Source organism: Octopus sinensis, linkage group LG6 (genome assembly GCF_006345805.1).
Source record: "Octopus sinensis linkage group LG6, ASM634580v1, whole genome shotgun sequence".
Lineage (NCBI taxonomy): Eukaryota > Metazoa > Mollusca > Cephalopoda > Octopoda > Octopodidae > Octopus > Octopus sinensis.
The window spans coordinates 35,172,040-35,198,629 of NC_043002.1; the positions used below are offsets into that span (position 1 = coordinate 35,172,040).

Here is a 26,590-nt window from a genome sequence, read left to right on the forward strand (position 1 = left end):
TCAAATAATAATGATGATATACACACACACACACAATTTTTACATACAATGGGTTTCTGTATAGTTTTGTCTACTACATTCAGTTCATATATTTATAAGGCATTGGTCAACCTGAGGAAGCTATAGCAGAAGAGAATTGCCCAAGAAGTTCTGCATGCAGTGGAAATGTACCCAAACCCAGAAAGTTTTGCAAAGCAAACTTATGAACCACATAGTCATGCTTGAACCTATATATATTAAATACTTATTATTAAACCCCTGAAAATGTGTTGTATAGGCACAGGTGTGTCCGTGTGATGAAGAGGTTTGTTTCCCAACCACATGGTTTTGGGTTCACTCCCACTGTGTTACACTTAGGGTGTGTGCCTTCTACTAAAGCCCAGGACCAATCAAAGCATTGTAACTGGATTTAGGAGATGAAAACAACTGAAAAGAAGCCTAGTATACACACACACACACACACACACACATAAAATCAATGAATATGAATAGAAATATTCTTCAAATTATGTTATGAACGTTTCCATAGAATGGTTATTTATTTGCATATTAATGTATTACTTTGTGAAACCACATAACCAGACATTTTCACCACATATCTTTGTATAAATGACAGGTGTGTGTGTGTGTGTGTAATATTTATTCACTTATTATATTTTACCTTGCAGTAAATGTGCAGCATATTGTTATTAAATACAATGGATTTACAGTGTGCTTAAGAATCATAAATTAACTAGTTAATTTTGCATTGTTTGTTTTATTAACTGGCTGATAGACAGTAAGTATCATTGGTATTCTTCCAAAGTAACCTGTGAGCAGGAGTGCTACTGAGTTAATTGCCTGGATCTTATAGATCTCGACTACCTGATATATATATATATAATGTGTGTGTGTGTGTATTTTTGTCTTCTTGACAGTGCACAATTGTTGTAAATGAATGTCATTTGTTTCCAATGTTCTGCAAAATCAGGTATGGCCATGGGAAAATATTACCTTGCTAAGAAACAAGGGTTGGTAATAGGAAGGGCATCTGGCCATAGAAAATCCACCTTAATAACCTCAGTCCAAGCCATGCAATAAAGGAAATGTGGACATTAAAATGATGATGAAGAGATGATAATGATTATTTAGTAATTTAGTATATAAACTTAGACCCAAAGATGTCTAAGTGGCCAAAAGCATTTGTCCCTCCACTGTTCCCACTGCCATCATAGTCAAAGTCATCTTTTTTCTTTTTTGTGCTGTCTTCATCTTTGACCTGTGATAATTTTTCCTTGAAATACCTTTCATTGTCTTTTGAAATTTCCTTTTGAAATCTTTCTGGAATTACAGATTTTTCAAGCAGTTCTTCTAGATTACAGCATAACTCACCTGAATCTAATAGTTCTTTTGTTACACGTCTATATATAAAAAAGTAAGGAGTGTCACTTTTTGATGATTTAAGTGTATCTGAAAAATTATACTTTGTTTCTGTCACAGATTCATCATTAAAAATATACCAGTTGTCTTTTAGTAAATTATTCAAGTTTGTATAATGTTCATTAATTAAACACGAATGTCGGGATAGCAATATACAATGTCCGGAATCACTGTTATAACCAGAATGAATAACAACAGAACACAGTACATAATTAATATCTTCCTCGACAACCAAACTCTCATCATTTGTAGTGAAACATTTTAAACATAATTCTTTTGGATAATTGACATAAGCCATAATTTTAGACCGCTTTTTATTCTTTTTATTATAAGAAAATCTTGATAAAGTTAGATTTAAATATTCTGGAGCGTCTATGAGGAAAACTTGTCGAATTCCATCACGATAATCATCACAGTTTGGACACTTAAATTGATTACTAACCTTCAATTCTTCCACTGTGAAGTAATTCTGTATTAAGTCTCGAATATCGAGTTTATCATTTATATTTTTCTCTTCTTTCACCTCCTCCTCCTCATCATCATCATGTGGTAATGCTAGGAGCAAAAACGAAAATCTTTCTTCGTATTTTGTTTCTGTTTGACATTTTAGACATCTTGTAGAGTTTCTGAGCTTACCAAAAAAATTTCTATCAATCAGCGTTCTTGATTTACTATCTACTATTTCGCATTTAGTTATCTCTCCCTTGTTTTTATCACTCAATGACTCTGTTTTCGTGCTGTTTTTCTTTTCTTCCTCATCAAAAGCATTCAGAAGATGTGACAAAAACTCTGCACAGTCTTGCTGCTCATATTTTGCAAACCACGAAGGATTAGCATTGCAATAGAATTCTGATGGGTAAAAAGAAGGCCGTTGGCTTGATAGTAGATAGGAGAAAACTTCTTGTAGTTTGCTGATGATTCCACCAGGGGGCACTGGCATGCCTAATACCTCTTGTCTAAAATTATCCAACATAAAGAGCACCTGAATAGCTGAATTCATATAACACGAGTTTTTCACATTGCACAATCCAGTTTTGCGTGTTAGAGCCTTCTTAATTTCAAGAGGAGGAACAGTAAAATTTCTGCAATTACTAGTATTACATAACGCTGCAAGAGGTTTTACTTTATTTAATTGCAGTTCTTTGATTGAGAAACAAGTCTGTCTATATTTTATAAATGGTTCTTTAGAATGCCAATATATTTCCAACTCCATATTGGCCAATAAAATTTCAATGCATGCTAAACCTGTGCTGCTTTTTTCCTCTGCTAATATTGGAATGATGTCGACCAAAGACATTATCATGTGAGAGGTACTATCAGGACTCAGCTGTATCTTTGTATATATATGTACCAAGATCTTAGCTGCAGATTCTCTAGAAGCAATGGGTTTCAGCATGTTGACTATGAAAACAATAGCCTCCTGAGCAATTTCTTTTAAAACTTCATCAAATCCTGCTGCTGCTAATTTTTCAAATATCCCAATTATCCATATATGTACTCGTTGAGAAAATGGCCAATCCAGCCAATGTAAAATTTGATAAATTGTGTTGGAGATTCTAGGTTTATTAATTACATCAATATTAATTAAATCAATAATTTCTTCTACTGATTTAACTGGTATTTGGCTCAACGTTCCAAGACAGACAGCAGGACTGTCAAATGGCTGCGAAATTAAGGAAAACAGATAATGAACTGAATTTTTCTTTGTGTCATCATTAGAATTATTAGGAGTACAATTTTCCCATAATTGAAATAAAATTTGTCCAGCTGTATTTATAGTTTTAACTTCTTGTAAAAAATTAACTCCTTGTTTTGGTGTTCTAGTAACATATAAAATATCAATGATCACACAACAGAAGTCATATCGTTGATAAACAGGAACACATTTAGGCTGTTTCATCAATAAAGAAAAGATTATAGCTAAACATTGTAAATTACTGTTCTGTTTTAAAAATATTGTGATTAATTGCTGGAAATATTTCACTAATGATGCATAGCATTCAGTACCTTTTAAAATTTGTAACGATTTTTCGATGATAACAATGGCTGCTGTTGGATTTTGGTGTGAATTAATTAAGATATCATTCATTAAAACTTTGTTGAAATATTTTTGAAATATCTCTTCATTGTCTCTTGCCCAATTTTCGTAAAGTCGAACACCGGATGTACATTGGAATGCAGTTTCTCCATCTAATGACCATTTTACAGCAAGGTTTAAAACTGGGACTGTGTCTTGTGCTGTTTTCGGTGATTTTAATATTTTTTGTAGAATTTTTTCTTTAAGTATATCTGGGTGATTAGAAACAAAAAGTCCTTGAAGAATTTGATCCATGTTTTCGGTCAGAAAAATTTTGTTCAGTAAACTTGGTAAATATCATCCATGGGATATTTTTATGTAACTGGGAAGCTGTTTCTCCATCTAATAATCATTTTACTCCAAGATATTGTTTTCAATATTATCTAATATTCTGAAATAGAGAAAAAGTAAACAATGTAGAGGATACTTAAAAATGGAAATTCAACAGTGGAAATTTTACTACATATCTATATTAGTAAGTTTTAGATACAGAAATTTATCTAAGTGACTGAAATATATTTTGTAATTTGTTATCAATATTATAACATAACAATGGTGGCAAACTGGGCAAATCATAAGCATGCCAGTTAAAATACATAGTAGCATTTCATCTGTCTTTGTGTTCTGAGTTCAAATTTTGCTGAGCTTGCCTTTCATCCTGAGTACCAGTTGGATACAGAGATCGACGTAATTAACTAACCCCAACCCCAAATTTCAGGCCTTGTGCCTATAGTAGAAAGGAATATTATAACATAGGCAGCAAGCTGGCAGAATTGTTACTGCGCTAGGTAAAATGCTAAGTGGCATTTCATCCATTTTTACATTCTGAGTTCAAATTCTGCTGAGGTCAACTTTGCCTTTCGAAGTCAGTAAAATAAGTAGTAGTTGAGCACTAGGTTCAATATAATCAACTTACCCACTTCCTCAAAATTGCTGATCCTGTGCTAAAATCTTGATATCAATATTATATCATAACACTGTGATGCCTACATATTTGCAGACTACAGCTACATCTCCAGAATGTGTAATATTACATATATCAATCTACAGAGCAGTGGGTACTGTAATTCTTCCTCCAGAAACATCATTACTTATCAGGAGGCTGAGGGCTCAGGGAAATGGTTCAATCCAACATACCTGGCACATTCTTGTCAAGGTCCTCTCTTTACTTACTCAGCACATACAACAGTCAACCTTGTCTCCATGAGAAAGAGCATATATTGCAACAATCCACTATATTTTGCATTCATATGAATGATGGTGCACTTGCAGTTAGTGATTCTGCAAAGAAAGAAGCTTGGAAGTGCCACTATGAAAGGCTGCAAAATATAGTGGATACAAGGGAGGAGAGCCTGCTTAATGTGGATCAAATAGAGGGACTGGTTATCCACATCACCAGTAGCTTAGTATGAGGTGGTACCAAAAGGTTCCCGGACAAGTTATATTTAATAAAAAATAACTTATTTACCTAAGTTCGTCATCTTCTAGGGATGTTCTGCTTTTCAAGCGCCTGTGCCACTCGAAACATTGTGTATGACCTATTGCCTCGTCGCTATATGCTTAATGAAGTATGTTCAATGTCTCTGTAGCAGAGTTCCCAAGTTTAATGCAAAATTTCACATTGGCTCTTTGTCCCAACTTCCTGTCCATGATAAAAGGATGGTTTATTCCACTTTTAAACTTGCATTTAATGTGACTATGTCTGACTCTGCAACTTGCAATATCAGCAAGGGCTGGGACAAAGCAAAAGTCCTGAGAAGGTACCAGCTCATTGTGTGGGATGAATGCACAATGGCCCATAAAGGATTCCTAGAGGCCCCAGATAGGACCCTACAAGATATCAGGGACTGTCACTGCCCAATAGGAGGTGTATCTCTCCTGCTATCTGGTGATTTTAAGCAAACTCTTTCTCTACCAAGCATTGAAGCCACCATTCTTCACCATTGCTTCTGATGGGCAGGTCACGTCCAGCATATGGAGCCCTTTCATCTCCCAAAGATCATGCTCTACGGAGAACTTGCAATTGGAACAAGATGCAGAGGAGGCCCAAAATTCCTTTTTAAAGACCAGCTCAAACAGACCTTGGCTCAAACTAACACCCATCCATCCTCATGGGAACAGATTGCCATGGATAGGACAACCTCAAAGACTACTATTCACAATAGAGCCAGCTCCTTCAAGCAGAACAGACAACAGAATGAGGTAAAACGCAGGAGAGGAAAGGAGCGTTTTCAACATCCTCGACCCGCACCGACCATCCTGTGCAAATTCTGCCCATGACTCTTTCACCACCAACTTGGACTCCAAAGTCACATTCAGCATAGACATGTCGAGGAGACTGGATAGAAACTGACAAACCCAATACTTGGATACAAGCTGGAGCCAACGATATTTTTTTTTTATATATACCCCAGCCTACTTCCCATTTTTTTAGGGGAGGGTAGCCACAAGACACACACCAGGCATTCCATTCATTCCCCAGCTTAAAGAGACAAGCCCCATTCTGTGCTCAGGTCAAGGAATAGAATGCAACTGCCAATAACTGTACACCCATCAATACCTAGCACCTTCCAGTTTGCCATTTTCTGCAAGGATTCCCTCACCTTCTCTCTTCCAACTGCACCATAGTTCCATTCCCCAACATGCATTCTCATCTCTCCTCCTACAGCCACTATACTCGCCTCCCTAACATCCTCCACATTTAACAGCTCACTAAGATACTCTGCCCATCTCTTTTGTAGATCCTCACTTCCTTTCAACAAATTTCCATTTATATCCTTCATCCTGTCTTCCCTTCCTCCAACCTCCTTTTTTACCCTCTGTACCTCACACCCCATTCCAACCATATACTTCAGAGGCACATCTCATTACTGCCCCTCACTCCTCCTCATTTCCTACCTCCTGTTTCTCAACCTGGTCATATTTACCCATCAGTTTCTCTAAGTACTCCTGCTCCTTCTCTCTCCTATCCAGTTTACTCACCTTCACAACCTCTCTCTTCCCTGTAATTTGTCTTGTATACCAATTTAAACATACCTTCAACTTACCCTGTCCTAAGAAGTGATCTGACACTCCTCCACCTCTCATTACATGCACATCCACCAACCTTCCTACCGCTCTCTTGTCAATTAATATATAATCCATCAAGACTCTATCCACTACGGTTCCTCCCTCCACCCGCTACCATGTGAACTTATTCTTCTCCCACTTTTTAAAAAGACTATTCCCTACCATCAACTCCTGCTCCACACACATTTCCAACAACTTCCTTCCACTCTCATTCCAGCCAGGAACTCCATATTTTCTACTTTATCATCTTAGCTCACTCAACCATCTTGAGGCATATAAGAAACCTCATGTATCCTACGTAAGGGATCTGCCTCTACCTTATAATCAGCTACCTATACTCCATTGACCATTACTCATTTTGTAATTATGATATATTCTCTAGAAGATAATTTTAATAAATCAAGAATTTATGTTGTAGGTATTTCATACACTTGTATTTCTGTGTTGTTCAAATACACGCGACTGGCCATTCTGCGTTATTTCTTTTAGCTCGTCTTATTTAAATTATACATATGAATGTAGTCGGAATATGATCGTATAAAGTCAAACAGCACGAGGTCAATGAAAATCTCAACTTGTAACAATTATTCCTCTTAACTTTTTTTTTTTTGGTATCACCTAGCGGATAAATGACGAAATACAAAGGGGAAACAACTTTAAAATTTAAAACTTGTTAGTATAGAGCACTCACTGTTTACATGTGAAAAGTTGACAAAGGTTGTGTGTAAACAATAGAGTTTTATGTCCCTTCGATGATGCGGTAATTATAATAGAAGTGAAATACATAACAATGGTGTGGGGGAAACTTATTTTCGTGTCCTAACTTTAACTTAAAGTATATAGTACTTTCTCCAAACTTAAATGTTGATTTGTTACTTTTGAAATCCCAAGTATAGTTGTTCCAAACAATAAAGTAAATTCTGTATTTTTCTTGAGTAAGAGGCTGGACAGTTACATGGAATCGAATTTTACTTCATTATACACTCTAACTTCTGACATTGGCACAAAGCCACACATTTTGATAAAGTATATTAAATCCACTACAGTACTTGAACTGGTATCAAATTCATAAATATGGACATATAAAAATTATCATGGTAGGAATTGAACTCAGAAAACAACAGGATGTAGCCTAATACTAATTTTACTATCCACTACCTTTTCGAATTAAATATAAACATGTACACAAGTACGCGTTCTCATTAAATGAAATCAACAATATTTCTTGATATATCAGATATTAAAAATATTTCTCAACCATATAAACACAGTTGTATATAATTAGTAGCATATATACCTGGATCATGCCTCTCAGCAGTCAATAATGCATCTAGCGTCAATCCGTGTGTACCAATAATTTGGTAACAATAATTATAGCGTTAAATATAACTTCCTGTGCAAAGGGATATAACCGTTGACTTCTTGTAGGCGGTGACAAATTATACTTTTGGCGTATACTTAATTAATATCATATCTACGTCAAAAGCAGTATTGTTTTATTGTAAAGCAAAACTATTAATACTAATATGTGAATAAGAGGTGGATGTGGGATATATTGTAAAGTTCTAATATCGAAGAATATTTCGTAATTTCATTTAATATTGTTACTTTACAATGTATTTAATATTATCAGGTATGCAAACAAGAATAATTAAAAGGGTTAAAGTTAACACCTGGCCACCAAAACAATAAAAAAAAAAAAGTTTCACAAGTATAAGAAAATGTGTATAAAATGAATATGAAAACAAAAATTTGCGCTAACGAACCGGTGGGGGTGGGGTGAGGAGAGGACTTTCAGAAAATTCGCAATATCCGATTTCTTCCATCATAACTTTTAGGAAAATTGATATCTTTCAATGAAATTTTATATAAATTCCTTTCAAACGGCATATATTACGATTATAAAGAAATTTGTGAGGAAAATATTTTCCCAGGGGGTGGGGAGAGGACTTTCGGAAAACTCACACGATCCGATTTTTTCCCTCATAACTTTTAGGGAAATGGATATCTTTTAATGAAACTTTATATAAAGACCTTTCAAATGGCAGAGATTACGATTATAAAGAAATTTATCGGGAATATTTTTTCAGAGGAGTGCGTTGGTGCATTTTTATACTGTAAAACATTGAACATAGCTCTTCTTACCTCCAACGGGGGAAATGTGCTACAAACAACAGCTAAATCGCCGTTAACTTTTTTCCATAGTGAAACCATATTCAACACCGTATTTATGAATTTATTTCTCTCACCATGATACATGGGATCTTTTAAAAACCTTTTTCTTTTACTCAAACGAAAAATAAATAAATCTAGAATATTTAAAAAAAAAATTTTTTTTCATTACTTTCAAGAAAAAAATAATTTATGAATTTCTTTCTCTTCGAAAGTCCTCTCCCCACCCTTCTGGAAATTTTTTTCCCCCCACAAATTTCTTTATAATCGTAGTCAATGCCGTTTGAAAAGATCCAGGCATTTATATAAAATTTTCTTAAAAGAAACCATTTTCCTAAAAGTTACGCGGGAAAAAATCGAATCTTGTGAATTTTCCGAAAGTCCTCTCTTCGCTCCCATCCGGTTCGTTAGCGCAAATTTTTCTTTTCATATTTGTTTAATACTTACTTTGGCAAAAGTAAAAAATACGCACACCCGGTGTTTAGATTTAGGGTTAGGGTTTTTGCTACGCCGAAAACGGATGGTGTACGTTTTCTTTACCTCCGTGTATGGAATTTCCATGTTTTGAACACTTGAGATTCTAACTGAGCAAAACAAAAGTTGCCCCTACATCCCCTTTGTGACAGCATTAAAAGTGATTAATTTGGAAAAATGATTTCTTTCAATTTATACAAATCGTCAGCACTATTATATGACTTGCACTTTTTCATTTTTCCAAATTCATTTAATCTTAACACGAATATATGCTATATGGCATTGTGTATGGGGTTTACGATTAAGACTCCATCTGCATATAAAACAAAAAAAGCATATGTAGTGGATCTTGCAGGCATGATGTAGATTCGATCCTAGATAGCCAAATTTAAATTAAAGCTTCAACAGAACTTTTCTCACGGTAAAACAATAGTTTTTCTGTGACAGCAGTTTATATTTACCAGATGCCTTAGCTAAGCAAAATAATGTTTTTGCATTTGACTCTTCTAACCTCTTATAAGCCACCAAAAGCCAGATTTAAGATAACAAGTACCACCAATGAAATCTATTGTTCTCAACGATACGTCTATCCTTCTGGATAGTTATAAAAACAAGAACCCCCAAGCAAAATTCAGTTAATCGGTGAGTGACAACTCGAGTGAGAGACAGCTACCATCAGTTAGTAAACGGACTGCTAGAATTATGGTCACAAGCAGGCAGCTACTATAGACAAATGGTCAGAGGGAGAAAGAAGTTTATGATCAGCAACTATGAGACACAACTTCCCTTAACTCTACAACTCTCACTGGCTCACTTTATTTTCTCTTACAACATCACTCTATTTCTATCTGTAATTTCTACTACACATGACTGACAAGACCAATACAAGATAGGCAGATCCTAGGGCACTGCAAGTGACACCGAACAACAGTCACAGGGGGTTGATGATGATGTCTCCTCCTCTCTTCATGCAGTCTCCTGTATTTGGTTTCAAAGCACTCAACTCCAGTTAGGGACTCCACTCCACTGGAAGGGACACCACATAAAATGCTTGAGAGGATCATGAACACAAAGTTTTGGACATCCAGCCTCAGTCTCACTGAAAAGGAACATCTTTGGGAGCCAGTTACCCAACATTTGATTTACATGGCCCACCCAGCAGAGAAGACAATGAAGGATGCAAGCCTCAATGTTGTAGATACCAGCTCTCAGGAGGATTTTTGTATGAGAACCTTATCCTTCCACATGAGGCTGAGGATACTTCAGAGTGATCTGAAATGAAACACTTCCAGTTGTCTAATCTGGTACTGATAAAGGTTACATCATTCATACCCATACAGGAGGGTGATACACAGACAGCTCAATAAGTGGAGATCTTTGTACTTGCTCTAAGTTTCTTGTTCTGAAAGACTCATTTGCTGAGTCTCCTGAACGATGCAGAGGCCAAGGAGTTCACCTACAGGAGAGAAACATCATCAATAAGAATGGGCTGAGAAGGATGTGAGTATGGAAAGGCTGATTCACTTGAAGACCAAGCTGAGAATAGGTACTGTTCATTGAGTTTGTCGTGGGTTAAAGAGAGGAAGAGGTATGAGATGGTGTAGCTGAATTGTCAGCATACTGAATCTTGTACACTGTGGTTAATAGGTGGGTGAATGTAGTGTGACTGGCCCATGGGAACAGACATACTATAAGCATGCGTCTCTAGATCAAGGGTAGATGAAGAAGAGAGGGCATGTGACTTAGAGATCAGGGCGATCGTGGGTTTGTGGGGTTTCCACGAAAGCCTTTGGAAGTCTCCCTTTTTAGTGATATTATTAACATTTTCATTGTTATTGTTATTTACAAGTTTCAATCCCATTTTATTTGAATTGTATTTGTCTGTACCGTCACCAATCTTTTATATAAACCCTCAGCGGTTAACAGAAAAAGATTATTATTATTACTACCATGCATCCGATTGAGTCGAAGAAGCAAATTAATATGAGTGAAGGCGTTTCTGAATGTATTGAATTATGTTAGGACATCTAATTTACAACACCGTTGTCATTTAGACTAGGGAAACATTGTCAGTAACACCGCCCATCATATATTACGAACATAATGCTGTTTATGTGAATGTTTCATATGTAGTGATTACTCTTATAAAATCATATAAGCACTGTCCCTCCAAATCGATGAACCATAATAGATTATTTTCACATTTCTCAGTTTGTTAAGAATTCCTCGAAAATCAATATGGATGACGTTAATCACTTGGACACTTTAAACACAACAGATTCAGTTACACAGACACACAGCGATGGGAAGACTTTACGTAGTGAAACATTTACTAAACAAACATCATTACACGGAAATGTTAGTGAATATAGTTGTGAGATATGTAGGAAAACATTCTCCTCGGAACAAGAAGTCTTCGCACACAAAGAAATACACAATAAGGAAAAGCCATACCAATGTGAAATATGTGGAAAATATTTTGTCAATAACAGTTGTTTGACGAGGCATAAAAGACTACATACTGGGGAAAAACCTTACTATTGTGAAATATGTGGGGAATCTTTTATTCAGAATTCGTGTCTTGTTGCCCACAAACGTAGTCATACTGGAGAAAATCCGTTTCAGTGTGAAATATGCGGGAAATCTTTTCTGGATAATAGTAAATTAACAACACATAAACGAATTCACACGGGAGAGAAACCGTTTCGCTGTGACGTGTGTGGAAAATCTTTCACTCAGAATTCTCATCTTGTGGTTCATAAAATAATTCACACGGGGGAAAAACTCTATCAGTGTGAAATATGCGGGAAGTCATTTGTGTCTAACAGTAACTTGACAATGCACAAAATAATACACTCGGGGGAAAAACCGTTCCACTGTGAAATCTGTGGGGCATCTTTCACTCAGAATTCTCATCTTGTTATTCACATACGTAGTCATACCGGCGAGAAGCTGTTTCACTGTGAAATCTGTGGGAAATCATTTATAAATAACAATCACTTAAAAAGGCATAAACGAATACATACAGGTGAAAAACCTTACCCCTGTGAAATCTGCGGAAAATCCTTTGTTGATAATAGCGATTTAACAAAACACAAACGAATTCACACGGGAGAAAAACCGTTCAGTTGTGAAATATGCAGGAAATCCTTCACTAATAATTCGAAACTTGTTATCCACAAACGTAGTCATACTGGGGAAAAGCCTTTCCGCTGTGAAATATGCGGGAAATCTTTCATTGAAAATTTTAAGCTTACAATCCACAAACGTAGCCACACTGGGGAAAAACCCTACCACTGTAAAATGTGTGAGAAATCTTTTGTATCTAATGATTACTTAAAAAGGCACGAACAGATGCACATTGGTAGGAAAACTTTAAATTGAGAAACATGAGAATGTTTTCTCTTGTAAGTGTTAAAACTCAAAGTTTACAAACATTCAGCATCTATCTATCTATCTATCATGGTGAATGAATATGTCGGAATTCATTCTCTTTGAATTCTCATATTGCTGCCTACAATTTTGTTATCGCTTGAGAAAAACTTTTGGCGATCCTTCGGTATATGTTCCGTAAGTACTGGAAGTGGCTTTGTTTACATTTCTGAAGATAACAGAAACCCTTTCCTCTCACCCCTAACCCCCCATATATATATATATATATATATATAAAACACTTTCTTGAAATGTATCCGGTACTTCCGGGTAGTATACCGAAGTTACGCCGATATATGTTTATTATAAAACACATCTCGATTTGAAGAGGTAGTTTGCCTAAGGAACGAATTATTTTCGGCGGTTTTGGTAGTTAGGTTCACTCAAAATATATAAAAAAACCATAGCAAAAACAAATTTCATCTTCAAAGCAAGACAGGTGTTTTAGTAAAAATTTACCGAAAAAAAAAATAATAAGTACAGCAATTTAAAATATGTAGGGAATCATTCAGTGTTAAATAATTTTACACTTGTAATCTACTGCTGAATACAAACACAAACACATTTTCAGTAGAAATTGTATTAAAATTATTTGCTGGAACTCAATCTTTGAGTTCTAGTCTTGTAATCCACAGCTATATAACTAGAGCTTCTTACAGAAACACAATCTCATTAATCACGACTGGAAAACAGGGGTAATGCCTTGTAAATGTGAAATTTGTGGAGAATTAGTCTCTCCAAAAGCCTTGTCATACGTGAATATATACAGAAGGAAAATATTGAGAACATTTTCTATGAATAGAGGTAAAGAAGACAACTTAAGAAATATTTTTGATATAAAATTGTGACAAAATTTACACATTAATATGTTTATTAAAATCTGATAATTATAATATTTGTTGGTTGATATTTTCTGGAGAGTTCAAATCATCTTTTCTAAACTTATTTACCACATAAATTTTACATTTGTAAAGTATTTTAACAGTATGCTTATACCTAAGGCAGTTAGAGCATGGAACATTTCTTACTCAGTCAATGATATTCTTGAACAGTTGTGGGCCCTGCATTCTGCCCAGCCTGAGCAATTGACCATGCCACTGCTCTCTACCTTCTTTACACCTTCAGACCAGACTCTACTCTCTGAGCTTTTATTGAAAAACAAACTCATTCACAACTTCTAAATTCTACTTTCTGAGCCCAAACTGCTCCAACCTTTCCTGTGCCACCACTCCTTACTTTCAAAAAAATATAGGAATCTCACCAACCTCTTAGTAAGAAGCTCCATATTGCCTGGCCTCACACAACCAGGCATTTTTAAGTATGCCTGTTGATAGTGCAACACTTGCTCCTACAACACTACAACCATCACTGCGCCTTAGTCATGGTATCACATTACCCAGAACTTCTGTTGCACATCTTCCAACCTTAAAGTATCATCTGCAAACTCTACATCACTCTGTATTGAGGAAATGGGATGCGCCTTGCCAATTGTTTTTGGGTGCACATACAAAGCATGCTGCTTTGTATGCCTGGCCATCCTGTTGCCACCCACTCAAACACAAGCCATTTCATTGCTCACTTAGCTCGCAGCATCTTCATACACCCATGGACTATATGCTGAAAGAAATGGAAGGGCCAACATTATATATTCGAACTTGCTACCATGTCAGCAGTGGGTTTAAATGAACATTTTCTTTCTGCTCCTACCTATTCTTAGTTCAACAATCCCTTCTTATCCTTCAACGTCTCTCACTGCATTTTCTCCTTTCAACTGCTGCTCTTCATTTCATTTCTCTTTCCTTCTACTTCTTACCCACTTTCTACTATTACTTCTTGTCTATATATGAAGCTTATTTCTTGTGTTCCTCATCAGTTGCAGCCAGTTTCTCAAACTAGAGGATGTAAAACTCGACTGCCTCTTTTTAATTTCACTCCTGTCAAGCTTTCTCTGAAGAAAAACTCTATCTGAAATAGACTTTCCACTCTTTATGGCAGTTTTACTGCACTCTTTCAATAGATTTTTCTAAGTTTTGTCAACACAGATCAAAACCAGTTTCTTTGGATTCTGTTATATTTTATAGAGCATATTGATAGCTTAGTTTTAGTAACAATGGTCATATTGCTTCAATGATTGACAAGATAAAGGTGTCAGATATAGAGGCTCTTTTGTTGGCTCAGAAATTCTACCATAATGTCATAGTTATCAAGTCTTGATGTGTAACTGAGCAAGATCAAGTGACATCTAAGGATTGTAGATGACATTGGTAGTTGTCTAAACTGTTCTTTGATTTGTTTGTTGGGTAAATATTATCTTGCTTTCAGATAGCAAGTTATTTTTTATAAATATCTGGTTTCAAACAGGTTGAATTTCCTTTTCTGATAGGATTTTAGATGCCATGGATCTTTATATAGCACACTTGAAATATGAAAAGAGGTTGAGCCTTAAATCTTTCTGTTTCTCCAGTTTTCTATAACTATTTGAAGGCTTCTGATGTATTACCAATACTACACTAACTTTGGTAATCCATGTCATTCTGGTGTTGAATAGAATTCTACAGGTAGGTGGACATTTTGGTATTTGCTTTCTTGATAAATTCTAAAACTATAACAGTCAGTGTCTTGCAATTATGAATAATCTGTTGTCCCACCAATGCCAGCACAGAGAGCAGACATAAAATGAGGAAAGAAGAAAGGTTCATCCATTACATAAAATATATGGGGCTAATGCAGTTTCGCACCTCTACTTGGAAAATGCATTAAAAAAAAAATTTTTTCAGTTTCCTACGTTTTAGACGTCGGAGATTACAAATATGCAAAAAAATAAATTTTAAAAAAATATTTCGCCCTACCCTCCAAATTTAAATTTTTGATTTTGTTTACTTTAAAGAGATCATAGTGAATTAACGAACATATGCAAATTGAAATTAAATCCAGTCAAAAACATTAAAGTGAAAATTTGCGTAAATAAGAATTTAATTGATGCTTCCTAGGGCTAAATAATGGTGGTGTGATTCTCTTCATGGGACTGTCACATTAAGTTGAGTGTACAACTGCTCTAAATATACACCATTTTATGAGAAACAAACATTAATGTTTAATAATGGGCTCAAATTTCACCCTCTCGTCCAATTTTAAATTTTGAACATTTTCATCCATTTATTTATTTGTCTGTCTATCTATTTATCCCTATTCATTTATTCATAAAATATATTTGCCAACTAAATGTGGCAGTCCTACAGAACAAGGTGTTACTACTGTTTTTAGCTCCAGGAAGACATTCATATCTATCTCTTTATACACATAGCTATATGCTTATTGAATTAAAAATTTTGAAAACGTGGTTTCTTGCATATTCGGAATCTCTGTCATCTAAAACATAAGGGGAAAAAAAATTTCGAAAAAGTTCAAAATTTTAAGGGATGGAGTGGTGGTGGTGGTGGGGAGGTATTTAAAAATTAATTATTTTTTTGCATATTCGTAATCTCTAACATCTTAAATGTAGGAATCTGAAAAATGTTTTTTAAAAAAATGCATTTTTGAAGGGGAGGTGCGAAACTGCATTAGCCCCAAATATATACATTGGCAAAAACCTACATATCTATTTATATGATACCACTCTCCAGTCCTCTCTAACCTTGTTTACTCAAGTGTCATTCACATGCAACCTTAAATACTTTATGCCAAACCTACACTGACTTCATGAAGAGACCTTGTGAACATCCTTCAGTGGAATCATGCTAATCATGATAACACAGTAACTATTAAACATTACTGTATTCTTACCTATCTGTGTAAGATTGCCATATTCCACTATTAAACATGAACAACATTCAAATAAAAACCCTCAAAGTCATTATGGATGTTAAGCCATACCATTTCCAGCAAAGTCTTTAGACAAATGCATGTCTTCATCAAAGCAAATCCAGCACCACAACCCATGGAATACTGCAGGTGTGTAAGATATGCACCCTATTTCTTTTTTCCCCCCAAAAAAAAATTTCTTTGGATTTTTATGTTTTCAACAAGTCCTTTTTTTTTAATGCAAATGAGCTTGATTTATTTAAAGATGGTGATTTGTCCACCTCCTTTTCAATCTCCCTGCCTGTTCCTCTGTGAAAAATATTGCTATAAGGTATCCTGAATGTGAATGGAACTCTAATTGAAAATGCGTCAGGTGGTAGGAAGAAGCAAAAAATGAGCCAAGTTGGTATTGTGAAGCAAAATCATTTGCAGGTTCATAATAATCTGTGAAGATGTAGCTGTTGAGAAAAATAATGAATCTTTAATTTTACAAAATCATGTCAAATTACTGTTTTGATCTGAATCCTTAAAAAGTGTTTTTACACGGGTTGTTAGAGATTATTTGAAACATTTAAAACTTATCCAATAGAATACTGAAGAAAGAATTCTATGGATGCTCTCATGCTGGTCCAATAATGTTGCTATGGGAACTTCTGATGTATCAAAAATGGCTGCATCTGATTGGGGGAAATTTCCCGCAAAATATCAGTTCTTACAAAAAATGATTAGATTTTCCTAATTAGCATGAAGAACTACGCGTCTAAAAATGTTCTAAAAAAAAATCGGATCTGGTGTGTGAAACCAAAAACATCCCACGTACGACATAATTCCTTTCACTCAAATTCAACTTTCAGTTCCTAAACATTCTTCCAGTTTCATTTTGATGACGAATTTTCTAAAGTACTACCAAATATTTTACTTTCATTTTATTACGCTGATCTTCGCCGACTCCAGTAACACTTTCTGGAAACGTCGCCAATACTTTTCAGTATTGACTTATAAACTTTTAGTAGTATATTGTGATTGCTAAAGGAAATATACGTACCAACTACCAGTGTAAATTGGTCTACCCAATAGTGTTACACTGCTAAACTTAATGGTATTTTAAAGCAATGTGTTTGTGAATGGTTAATGGGTTGGATGTGGTGCTGAAGAAGGAGCAATAATTCCTGAAACATGCATATACACCCATTTTTTATTTTCGATCGCATTTTCACATAGACGTATTCATATACGAAACATCGTAACTTTCATTGCTGGCTCTAAATTATATAGAATATCTGTAAGACATAACTTAAAAAGTGAAATAAATAAACGTATGTGCGCGCGCGCTTATTCGACACGAGCTTTCTCTCTCTATTTTCGTCATGCGCATTCCAACCGGATATTGACAGTTGTGCTCCACGCGGAAAGAACACATGAATCGCACGACATCGGTTAAGAAAATAATCTGTTGAATATGGAACGTAAAAGCATTGCAAACAATTGCTTTTAACTATGCAGATGTATACAAACCGAGTAATAATTATATCTATAAACTGACACTCTTGACCACCACCTCTGACTTCATCGTTATTACTGTCATTTATACGAGGTAAATTTTTGTTATATTGTTTTTCCTCAGTCACTCGACTTCTTTCATTTATAATGCCTCTTATTATCGTATATTGAAACGAAAGTAAATTTTAAAAAAATTAAAGTACGAAATATTCCTTGTTTCTATTTTATACGTTACTGCTAAGGTAAACTGTCGAGAGTGATGTTAGTTTCTTGATGGCTGTAATGAGTTGTGTCAGTTGTTATGTGTTGAAGTACTTTTCAATTCATTCTGTGGCTAATATTACTCTTGAAGGAGGAACCCCGCCTTGGACTATCTCCACTAAGATCTGTCTCTGGTCAGTCTTGCTCGTGCGGTTTCCATGTAACTCGCAATCTTGTTGCTTACCTTGTAATCCAATTCATTCTCACGGTGCCTACTCTGTCACTCCTATCGCCCCTTACTATTATCTTTAAACCGTGTAACGTGACCGACCCATTTCTATTCTTGATGGTAGTGCGCTGTTATTGATTCCTCTCTGTTGTCGGATCCAGGTGTGTCCCTTCTGATCATGCAGAATGACGCCGAACATTATACACTCCATCTTGTTCTGTACAGAATTTTTGCTGTAGAGGAGATACATAGCTGCTCATATTATATAGCACGCCTGGCGAAATGCGTAGCCGTATTTCGTCTGCTGTTACGTTCCGAGTTCAAATTCCGCCGAGGTCGACTTTGCCTTTCATCCTTTCGGGGTCTATAAATTAAGTACCAGGTTACGCACTGGGGTCAATATAATCAACTTAATTCTTTTTGTCTGTCCTTGTTTGTCCCCTCTGTGTTTAGCCCCTTGTGGGTAGTAAAGAAATACATATTATATAGAAGTGGGTGATAGTATTTGTTGTGAAACTAGAAAAAGAAAGGGAAATGGTAGTAACAAGTTGTCATATGGACTCTAGTGGCAGGAAGGGTGGCTAGGTAATGATTAGAGGTTGAGTAGGGGTATGAATACACTGAATGATGATCAAGGGTTGAAGTGGTGGGTGGCTAGGTTGTTTGATGCTGAATGTGAGTTACATGGAAGGTAGTGAAGAGTATATGATGAAAGATTGCAAAGAATATAGAAGTGAATGATGAAGGGGTGATCATGGTCAGAGGTAGTTAGGCTGTAATTGGAAATACAGAATGAAGAGCTGGTTGTTTGTTCTCTCCAAAGATTGAAACTTTGAAGATTTTTTTTTTATTGTAACAATTGTAACTTCTGATGTTTAAAACCTACAAAATTGATAAGGAAGTATATTCATTATGGAAATTCCCCAAGAATGTAAATTATATATATATAATGGTTGGTGTTAGGAAGGGCATGCAGCTGTAAAAATCCTGACAAAACAGTCACAGAAGTCTAGTGTAGGCTTTGGCCTGGCTGGCTCTTGTCGTACCATCTCATCCATGCTAGCATGGAGCACAGACGTTAAATGATGATAATGATAACTGCATAGTAACAATATATTAACTGGATGGTCACCTTTTATAGGCCTCTGCATTATTTCCTATTATAATGTATTATTGTAACCCAAGTAAAATCTTAAGAAGTAGAATATATTCTTGTAGAATGGTATGTACACTTTGGTTTTTCATTTTACATTTTAATAACTTTTAATTCAGTAAATGACTACACCAGGAAACAGCTATATAATCTTTCATTTTCATTGATCTATCAAATTTGTGGTAACTTGTACAAATTGTATATATATATATCATCTTCATTTAACGTCCATCTTCCATGCTAGCATAGGTTGGACAATTTGACGGGAGCTGGTGACCCAGATAACTACACTAAACTCAAATGTCTGCTTTGACTTAGTTTCTATGGCTGGATGCCTTTCCCTAAAGCCAACCACTTTACAGAGTGTACCGGGTGCTTTTTAACTTACATAGATGCATATACAATAGGCTTCTTTCTGTTTCCATCTACGAAATCCACTCAAGGCTTTAGTTGGACTAGGGCTATAGAAGACCTGCCAAAGATGCCACAGAGTAGACCTGAACCCAGAATCATGAGGTTGGGAAGCAAGCTTCTTACCACACATAGAAATATAATAAAATTGAAACTTTTTACATTTTAAGCATCCTCCATTTATACTATCTTTCTCTTATTTCAGAATATTGGAAGACATTGGTATTAAAAAAAAATTGTACATTGGATGCATCATCAATATTTATCATATTTTAAAGACTAAATGAAGAAATACGGAATAGATACCACCCTGTTCATACAGACCCATGGTAGAATCACTGAAATATATCCCATGGACTGAGATTATAATGAAATGTTTTTACATTTTGAAGAGTGGAGTATGTACAAAATGATTTTGCATTACAAATAAATTTGCAGTGACCTCAGATATTGACAAGGATTAGAATTGCTGGAAATGCGTTGGAAGAAATATTTGTAAGGAATATGATATAAAAGCAAAATATAAATGTGTATATATTGCATTAAGAAAAGAAAAATTATGGAAAATATACCATATGAGAACAAGGTTAAATGCAAAACAGACTCTAAAAAAATCCGTTCTGATGAGCTGCTGAAAGAAAGAGCAAAAACATCATTCCTCTGCAATAGCTGTGGAAAATCATTCTCTCAAAAATGTAATCTTAATATTCACAAACGCATTCATACAGGAGAAAAACCATTTCACTGTGATTTCTGTGGTAAATCATTCGTTCAAATAAATCACTTAACTAAACATAAACGCATTCATACAGGGGAAAAGCCATATAGTTGTAATTTCTGTGCTAAGTCATTCTATGGAAGTGGTGAACTAACCAAACATAAACGTATTCATACAGGAGAGAGGCCATATCACTGTGATATCTGTGGTAGATCATTCTCTGTAAATGATCACTTAACTAAACACAAACGTATTCATACAGGGGAGAAGCCCTTTCACTGTGATATCTGTGGTAAAGCATTCTCTTGTAATGGTGATATACCCATACACAAACGCTCTCATACTGGAGAGAAGCCATATGACTGTGATATGTGTGGTAAATCATTTACTACAAAAGGTCACTTGACAACTCATAAACGCTGTCATACAGGAGAGAAACCACATCACTGTGATGTCTGTGGTAAATCATTCATTCAAAACTGTCAGTTAATTAGACACACACGCATTCATACAGGAGAGAAGCCTTATCCTTGTGATATCTGTGGTAAATCATTTGCTGAAAATGCCCATTTAATTAATCACAAACGTATTCATACAGGAGAGAAGCCATATCACTGCCACATATGCAATAAGTCATTTTCTCGAAATGATCACTTCACTCAACACAAACGTATTCATACAGGAGAAAAACCATATCACTGTGATATCTGCGGTAAATCATTCTCTGTAAGTTTTCGGTTAAAAATTCACACACGTATTCATACAGGAGAGCAGCCATATCACTGTGATATCTGTGGTAAATCCTTCTCTGAAAAGGGTGACTTAACTAAACACAAACGCACTCATACAGGAGAAACCCCATTTCAGTGTGAAATCTGTGGTAAGGCATTTTCTAGAAATTCTAATTTAACCACTCACAAACGTGTTCATACTGGTGAGAAACCATATCACTGTGATATCTGTGGTAAATCGTTCTCTCATGGAAATGTCTTAATTGCACACAAATACATTCATACAGGAGAGAAACCATATCATTGTGATGTCTGTGGTAAATCGTTTTCTCAAGCAAGTCACTTAAGTAAGCACAAACATGTTCATACAGGTGAGAAGCCATATCATTGTGACATCTGTGGTAAATCATTCTCTGTTGGAAGTGCAGTAAGTGGACACAAACGTACTCACACAGGAGAAAAACCATATTGTTGTGATATCTGTGGAAAATCATTCTCTCAAACAAGTCATTTGACTGCTCACAGGCGTGTTCATACTGGAGAGAAACCATATCACTGTGATGTCTGTGGTAATCATTCATTCAAAACTGTCAGTTAATTAGACACACACGCATTCATACAGGAGAGAAGCCTTATCCTTGTGATATCTGTGGTAAATCATTTGCTGAAAATGCCCATTTAATTAATCACAAACGTATTCATACAGGAGAGAAGCCATATCACTGCCACATATGCAATAAGTCATTTTCTCGAAATGATCACTTCACTCAACACAAACGTATTCATACAGGAGAAAAACCATATCACTGTGATATCTGCGGTAAATCATTCTCTGTAAGTTTTCGGTTAAAAATTCACACACGTATTCATACAGGAGAGCAGCCATATCACTGTGATATCTGTGGTAAATCCTTCTCTGAAAAGGGTGACTTAACTAAACACAAACGCACTCATACAGGAGAAACCCCATTTCAGTGTGAAATCTGTGGTAAGGCATTTTCTAGAAATTCTAATTTAACCACTCACAAACGTGTTCATACTGGTGAGAAACCATATCACTGTGATATCTGTGGTAAATCGTTCTCTCATGGAAATGTCTTAATTGCACACAAATACATTCATACAGGAGAGAAACCATATCATTGTGATGTCTGTGGTAAATCGTTTTCTCAAGCAAGTCACTTAAGTAAGCACAAACATGTTCATACAGGTGAGAAGCCATATCATTGTGACATCTGTGGTAAATCATTCTCTGTTGGAAGTGCAGTAAGTGGACACAAACGTACTCACACAGGAGAAAAACCATATTGTTGTGATATCTGTGGAAAATCATTCTCTCAAACAAGTCATTTGACTGCTCACAGGCGTGTTCATACTGGAGAGAAACCATATCACTGTGATGTCTGTGGTAAATCATTCTCTGTAAATGATTCCTTAACAACTCACAAACGTATTCATTCAGGAGAGAAGCCATATGACTGTGATATCTGTAGTAAATCATTCTCTCAAATAAACCACTTAACTAGACACAGACTTATCCATACAAGAGATGAAGCATCACTGTAATAATTGGTGATTCATTCTCTCAAAATGATGACTTACTGCACATATATTTTTTACAGGAAACTATATTGCTAATATCTTTGGTAAATCATTTTCTTCAAAGGATCACTCAACTAAACACAAGCATGCTCATACAGAAGAAAAACAATATCGCTGCTATATCTGTGGTACATCATTCTCCTAAACAGGTCACTTAACTATATATGTATATATTCATATGGAAAGTGACTGTAGTTGAATGTATTACTTCCAATATAATTAAAATACCATTGTAATTGTGTACTCAAAGTATTCAGAGCTGAATGAGAAGCATTTGTTGACTGGAGAAGGCCTTTGAGTTCTACACTGTAGCTTGGTGGTTATTAAGAAATCTTAGTGGAGATGAATGGTTTATGAGAGCCATGCAAACCATCCCTGTATTACAGAATATATATATATATATATTTGTGTGGGAGTGGAGGGGGGGGGGCAACACTGTGCAAAGACAGTAAAGCATTGAAACAAAACACCACTAAGGCAGCAGTTATTAAACAGATATTGAGAATGTGTGAAAATATACAATTTGGTCTACTCAATTTAGCTTACAAACCTACAAACAGCAAGTTTGTAAGCAGTGTGTCTGAGGAGGGAGAGTACTCAGTCACCAATGAAACTAGCGCAATTTTCCCTTTGTTCATGAAGATATATAAACCTAACAAACAGTAGGTTTGTAAGCAGTGTGTCTGTGGATTGTCGAAGGGAGAGTACTCAGTCATCAATCATACCAGCTCAATTTCCTCTGTTCATGAAGTTATATATATATGGTCGAGGTGTTCACAGTATTGGCTAAAAACCTAAGATGTATTCTGCAGTATTACTGTAAATACACCAGTAATTTTATTATTGATTTATTTGACTTATAGACGAATAGTTAAGAAATATATTTTCATAAATCAGAGATGATAACATCAGTGTAAAGTTAGGTTACAACTAAATATTGTTACTATCTCCAAGGCCATTTGACACAAGGAGCCTCCATATATTCTCTGCTTCTGTTTCAGTTCCCACCAGACACATATGCTGAGTTCTCCTCTACAGTACTCAGCCAGATCTTAACAAGTATGCCTTACTTCCACTTGTTTGTTTGTGGGCGTACATAACATATGGTCAAGGATCTGCAGCTGTCTTATTGCAGTTTACTCAACCAGGGCCTATCTCTAACTTTGTTTATGATGTGTGGTTGCACTAAGAAATTCTTTGCTTGGTTCTAAGGTAATATTTACATAAGACAGCTGCTGCTCTTTCTCCATATCTCACAAGCATGTATATATATCATTATCATCATTTAATGTCCGTTTTCCATGCTGGCATAGGTCAGACAGCTTGACAGGAATTAGTAAAGCCAGGGGCCTCACCAGGTTCCATAGTCTGTTCTGGGTTGGCTTCTACAGCTGGGTGCTATGCTTGCATGGATTGGACAACATTTCTTGAAGCAGATTTTTTACAGCTGTATGCCCTTGCCTGTTTCCTAGTAATGTAATATTCCCTGTGACCAGATGCTTGCCTGGATGATAGGAAATGAAGGATATCACTTACATGACTATGTGGTTGGGAAGTAAACTTCTTACCATACAGCCATATATAAATGTTATGTCAAGATGAAACTTGAAATTTTGTTAAGTGGTGGAAACCCTTAACTTACAGCCATTAAAATGAGTTTTTGTACATGCTATATTGAATCTTCAGTTATAAATTGTATTTTATGTTATATAAATGTCCTTTGTGAATTATTTATATCGTAATCATGTTTAATTTGCCGTCCTAACGTGCTGGACATCTTCCTCTAGTTTTGCTGCTAAGGGATGAAAATATTTGTTTTTGAAGTGTGTGCAAAAGTAATTAAGGGTCGAGTATTCTCCCTTGGCTCACAATTGGAACTTTTTCCAATGTGAGTAGTTCCTACATTTCCTTCTATTTTACTCTATGTTGATAGTAAATTTTATTTGGTTTCAAACCAATTTCTGGAATTTTTTATTACTTGGATAGCTTTAGAATATCAATTTAACTTTTCAAACTTAAACCATAAAGTATATGAAAAATATGGTTGCATATCAAAAACAAGTCTTTTCATGTAGCACAGCTAGAAGTACATATTTTTCCTTTGTATCAGATGTTGATTCTATTCTCATTCCCATCCATTCTATTTCCTAGCCACTGACATCACATTGTTCACCAGATGCCAACAGTTGATTACTCTATAGTAGGTCTTGTCTGATTTTGAAAGTCATCATCATCATTTAATGTCTGTTTTCCATGCTGGCATGGGTTGGATGATTTGACATGGGGTTGACCAGCTCCAATTGTCTGTTGTGACATGGTTTCTACAGCTAGACGTCCTTCCTAATACCAACCACTTTACAGAGTATGCTGGGTACTTTTTACATGCCACCAGCATTGCTGCATTTACCTAGCAATGGCATGAGTGCATTTGATGTGGCACTGGCATCTACAAGGGACAAGCCTGTATGTATGGATGACAGCAGTTTTACTTAGCTTGAAGCATCTTCTCAAGTACAGCAAATCACCACAATTCCTGGCCTCTTGTCATTTCTTCTATAGGCCATAAGAACAAGTGTAGAATAGCTCCCAAGAGCAACCAGTCTTGGATTCCTCTGTTAAGATCTGGAGGACTAAGATAAACAATAGGGGGACTGAGAACTGAACTTTGATGAACTCCTACCTGCACACTGAATCCATTGCTATACTTGTTGCCAACCTTCACCCTACTGGCAGCATCCCTGTACATGGCTTGTACACCTCTCACTAACCACTCATCTATCTATCTATCGATAGTGTTGTTGGATTGGCTCATAAGTCAATCGCCTTTTTTTATTGTTTATTAGAAAAGTTTTGTTTCAAATGTTTGCACATGAGGTGTGTAAGACATCCAGCTTTCGTCTGGGTGTGTTTTCCGGAGGGGGAATTTGCCCCTAGGGGCAATTTCAGCCCTGTTTTCATACCAAAATATTGCTTCTCCAGATTTTTTACATATGTTGCCGAAGCGTTTCGTCTAAAGTATAAGCATTATCATCTGCTTGATGTTTTGTTTACATTTCTTTTTTGTTTTGAAGTTTTCAAGCGCCCAACTTTCGTTTGGGTATTTTTAAGTGTGGAATTCGCCCCTAGGGGAATTTACATCACCCTTTTAATTCTAAAGTTTATTTCTCGATGATAAAAATGTCGAGAAATTTGATTGTTAAACAGTATTCGACACTATTCTCTGAAGAAGATTTTCCCAGCCTAGGAATGACAGAAGGAAGAATAGACGATACTGTAAAGTCGAGAACAAAGTTTGAAAGAGACATTGCTGTCAACAACAAAGATATTTCTACAACCCTTGATAGCCCTGTCATCACCACCACCAAAACTACCACATCTACGTGCTAAAATATGAAAATTAAAGAGCATACAAACTGGGGTCCCCAATTTAACATGGTACAGGTCTGCTTCCATAATCAGGAAGAGGCAAAAACTCACTCGACACGGACAATACAAAATGACGAACTCGTCATGGTCCCATACCACATGGGACAGAGAGTGAGTAAAATAAAAATAAAGAATGTCCCACCCGAAATCCAACCAAAATGGATAACATCGGCAA

General features: G+C 35.8%; 3 protein-coding genes across 3 annotated transcripts; 2 read left to right on the top strand and 1 right to left on the bottom strand.

The window, feature by feature from the left end:
* Nucleotides 1-737: 737 nt before the first annotated feature.
* LOC115213127 (ubiquitin carboxyl-terminal hydrolase 38-like) lies at nucleotides 738-7,990 on the bottom strand. Its single transcript, XM_029782058.2, has 2 exons — nucleotides 7,863-7,990; nucleotides 738-3,887 (listed from the first exon to the last, which is right to left on the bottom strand). The coding sequence occupies exon 2, from the start codon at nucleotides 3,749-3,751 to the stop codon at nucleotides 1,136-1,138; it is 2,616 nt and encodes an 871-aa protein (XP_029637918.1). The 5' UTR covers nucleotides 3,752-3,887; nucleotides 7,863-7,990; the 3' UTR covers nucleotides 738-1,135.
* Nucleotides 7,991-11,247: 3,257 nt separating this feature from the next.
* Nucleotides 11,248-13,536, top strand: LOC115213104 (zinc finger protein 239-like). The gene has a single exon (XM_029782030.2). The coding sequence runs from the start codon at nucleotides 11,450-11,452 to the stop codon at nucleotides 12,593-12,595; it is 1,146 nt and encodes a 381-aa protein (XP_029637890.1). The 5' UTR covers nucleotides 11,248-11,449; the 3' UTR covers nucleotides 12,596-13,536.
* Nucleotides 13,537-13,671: 135 nt separating this feature from the next.
* LOC118763776 (zinc finger protein OZF-like) lies at nucleotides 13,672-26,376 on the top strand. The gene is made up of 4 exons (XM_036503505.1): nucleotides 13,672-15,201; nucleotides 20,144-21,873; nucleotides 23,054-23,117; nucleotides 26,194-26,376. The coding sequence occupies exons 2-4, from the start codon at nucleotides 20,465-20,467 to the stop codon at nucleotides 26,374-26,376; spliced, it is 1,656 nt and encodes a 551-aa protein (XP_036359398.1). The 5' UTR covers nucleotides 13,672-15,201; nucleotides 20,144-20,464.
* Nucleotides 26,377-26,590: the final 214 nt, after the last annotated feature.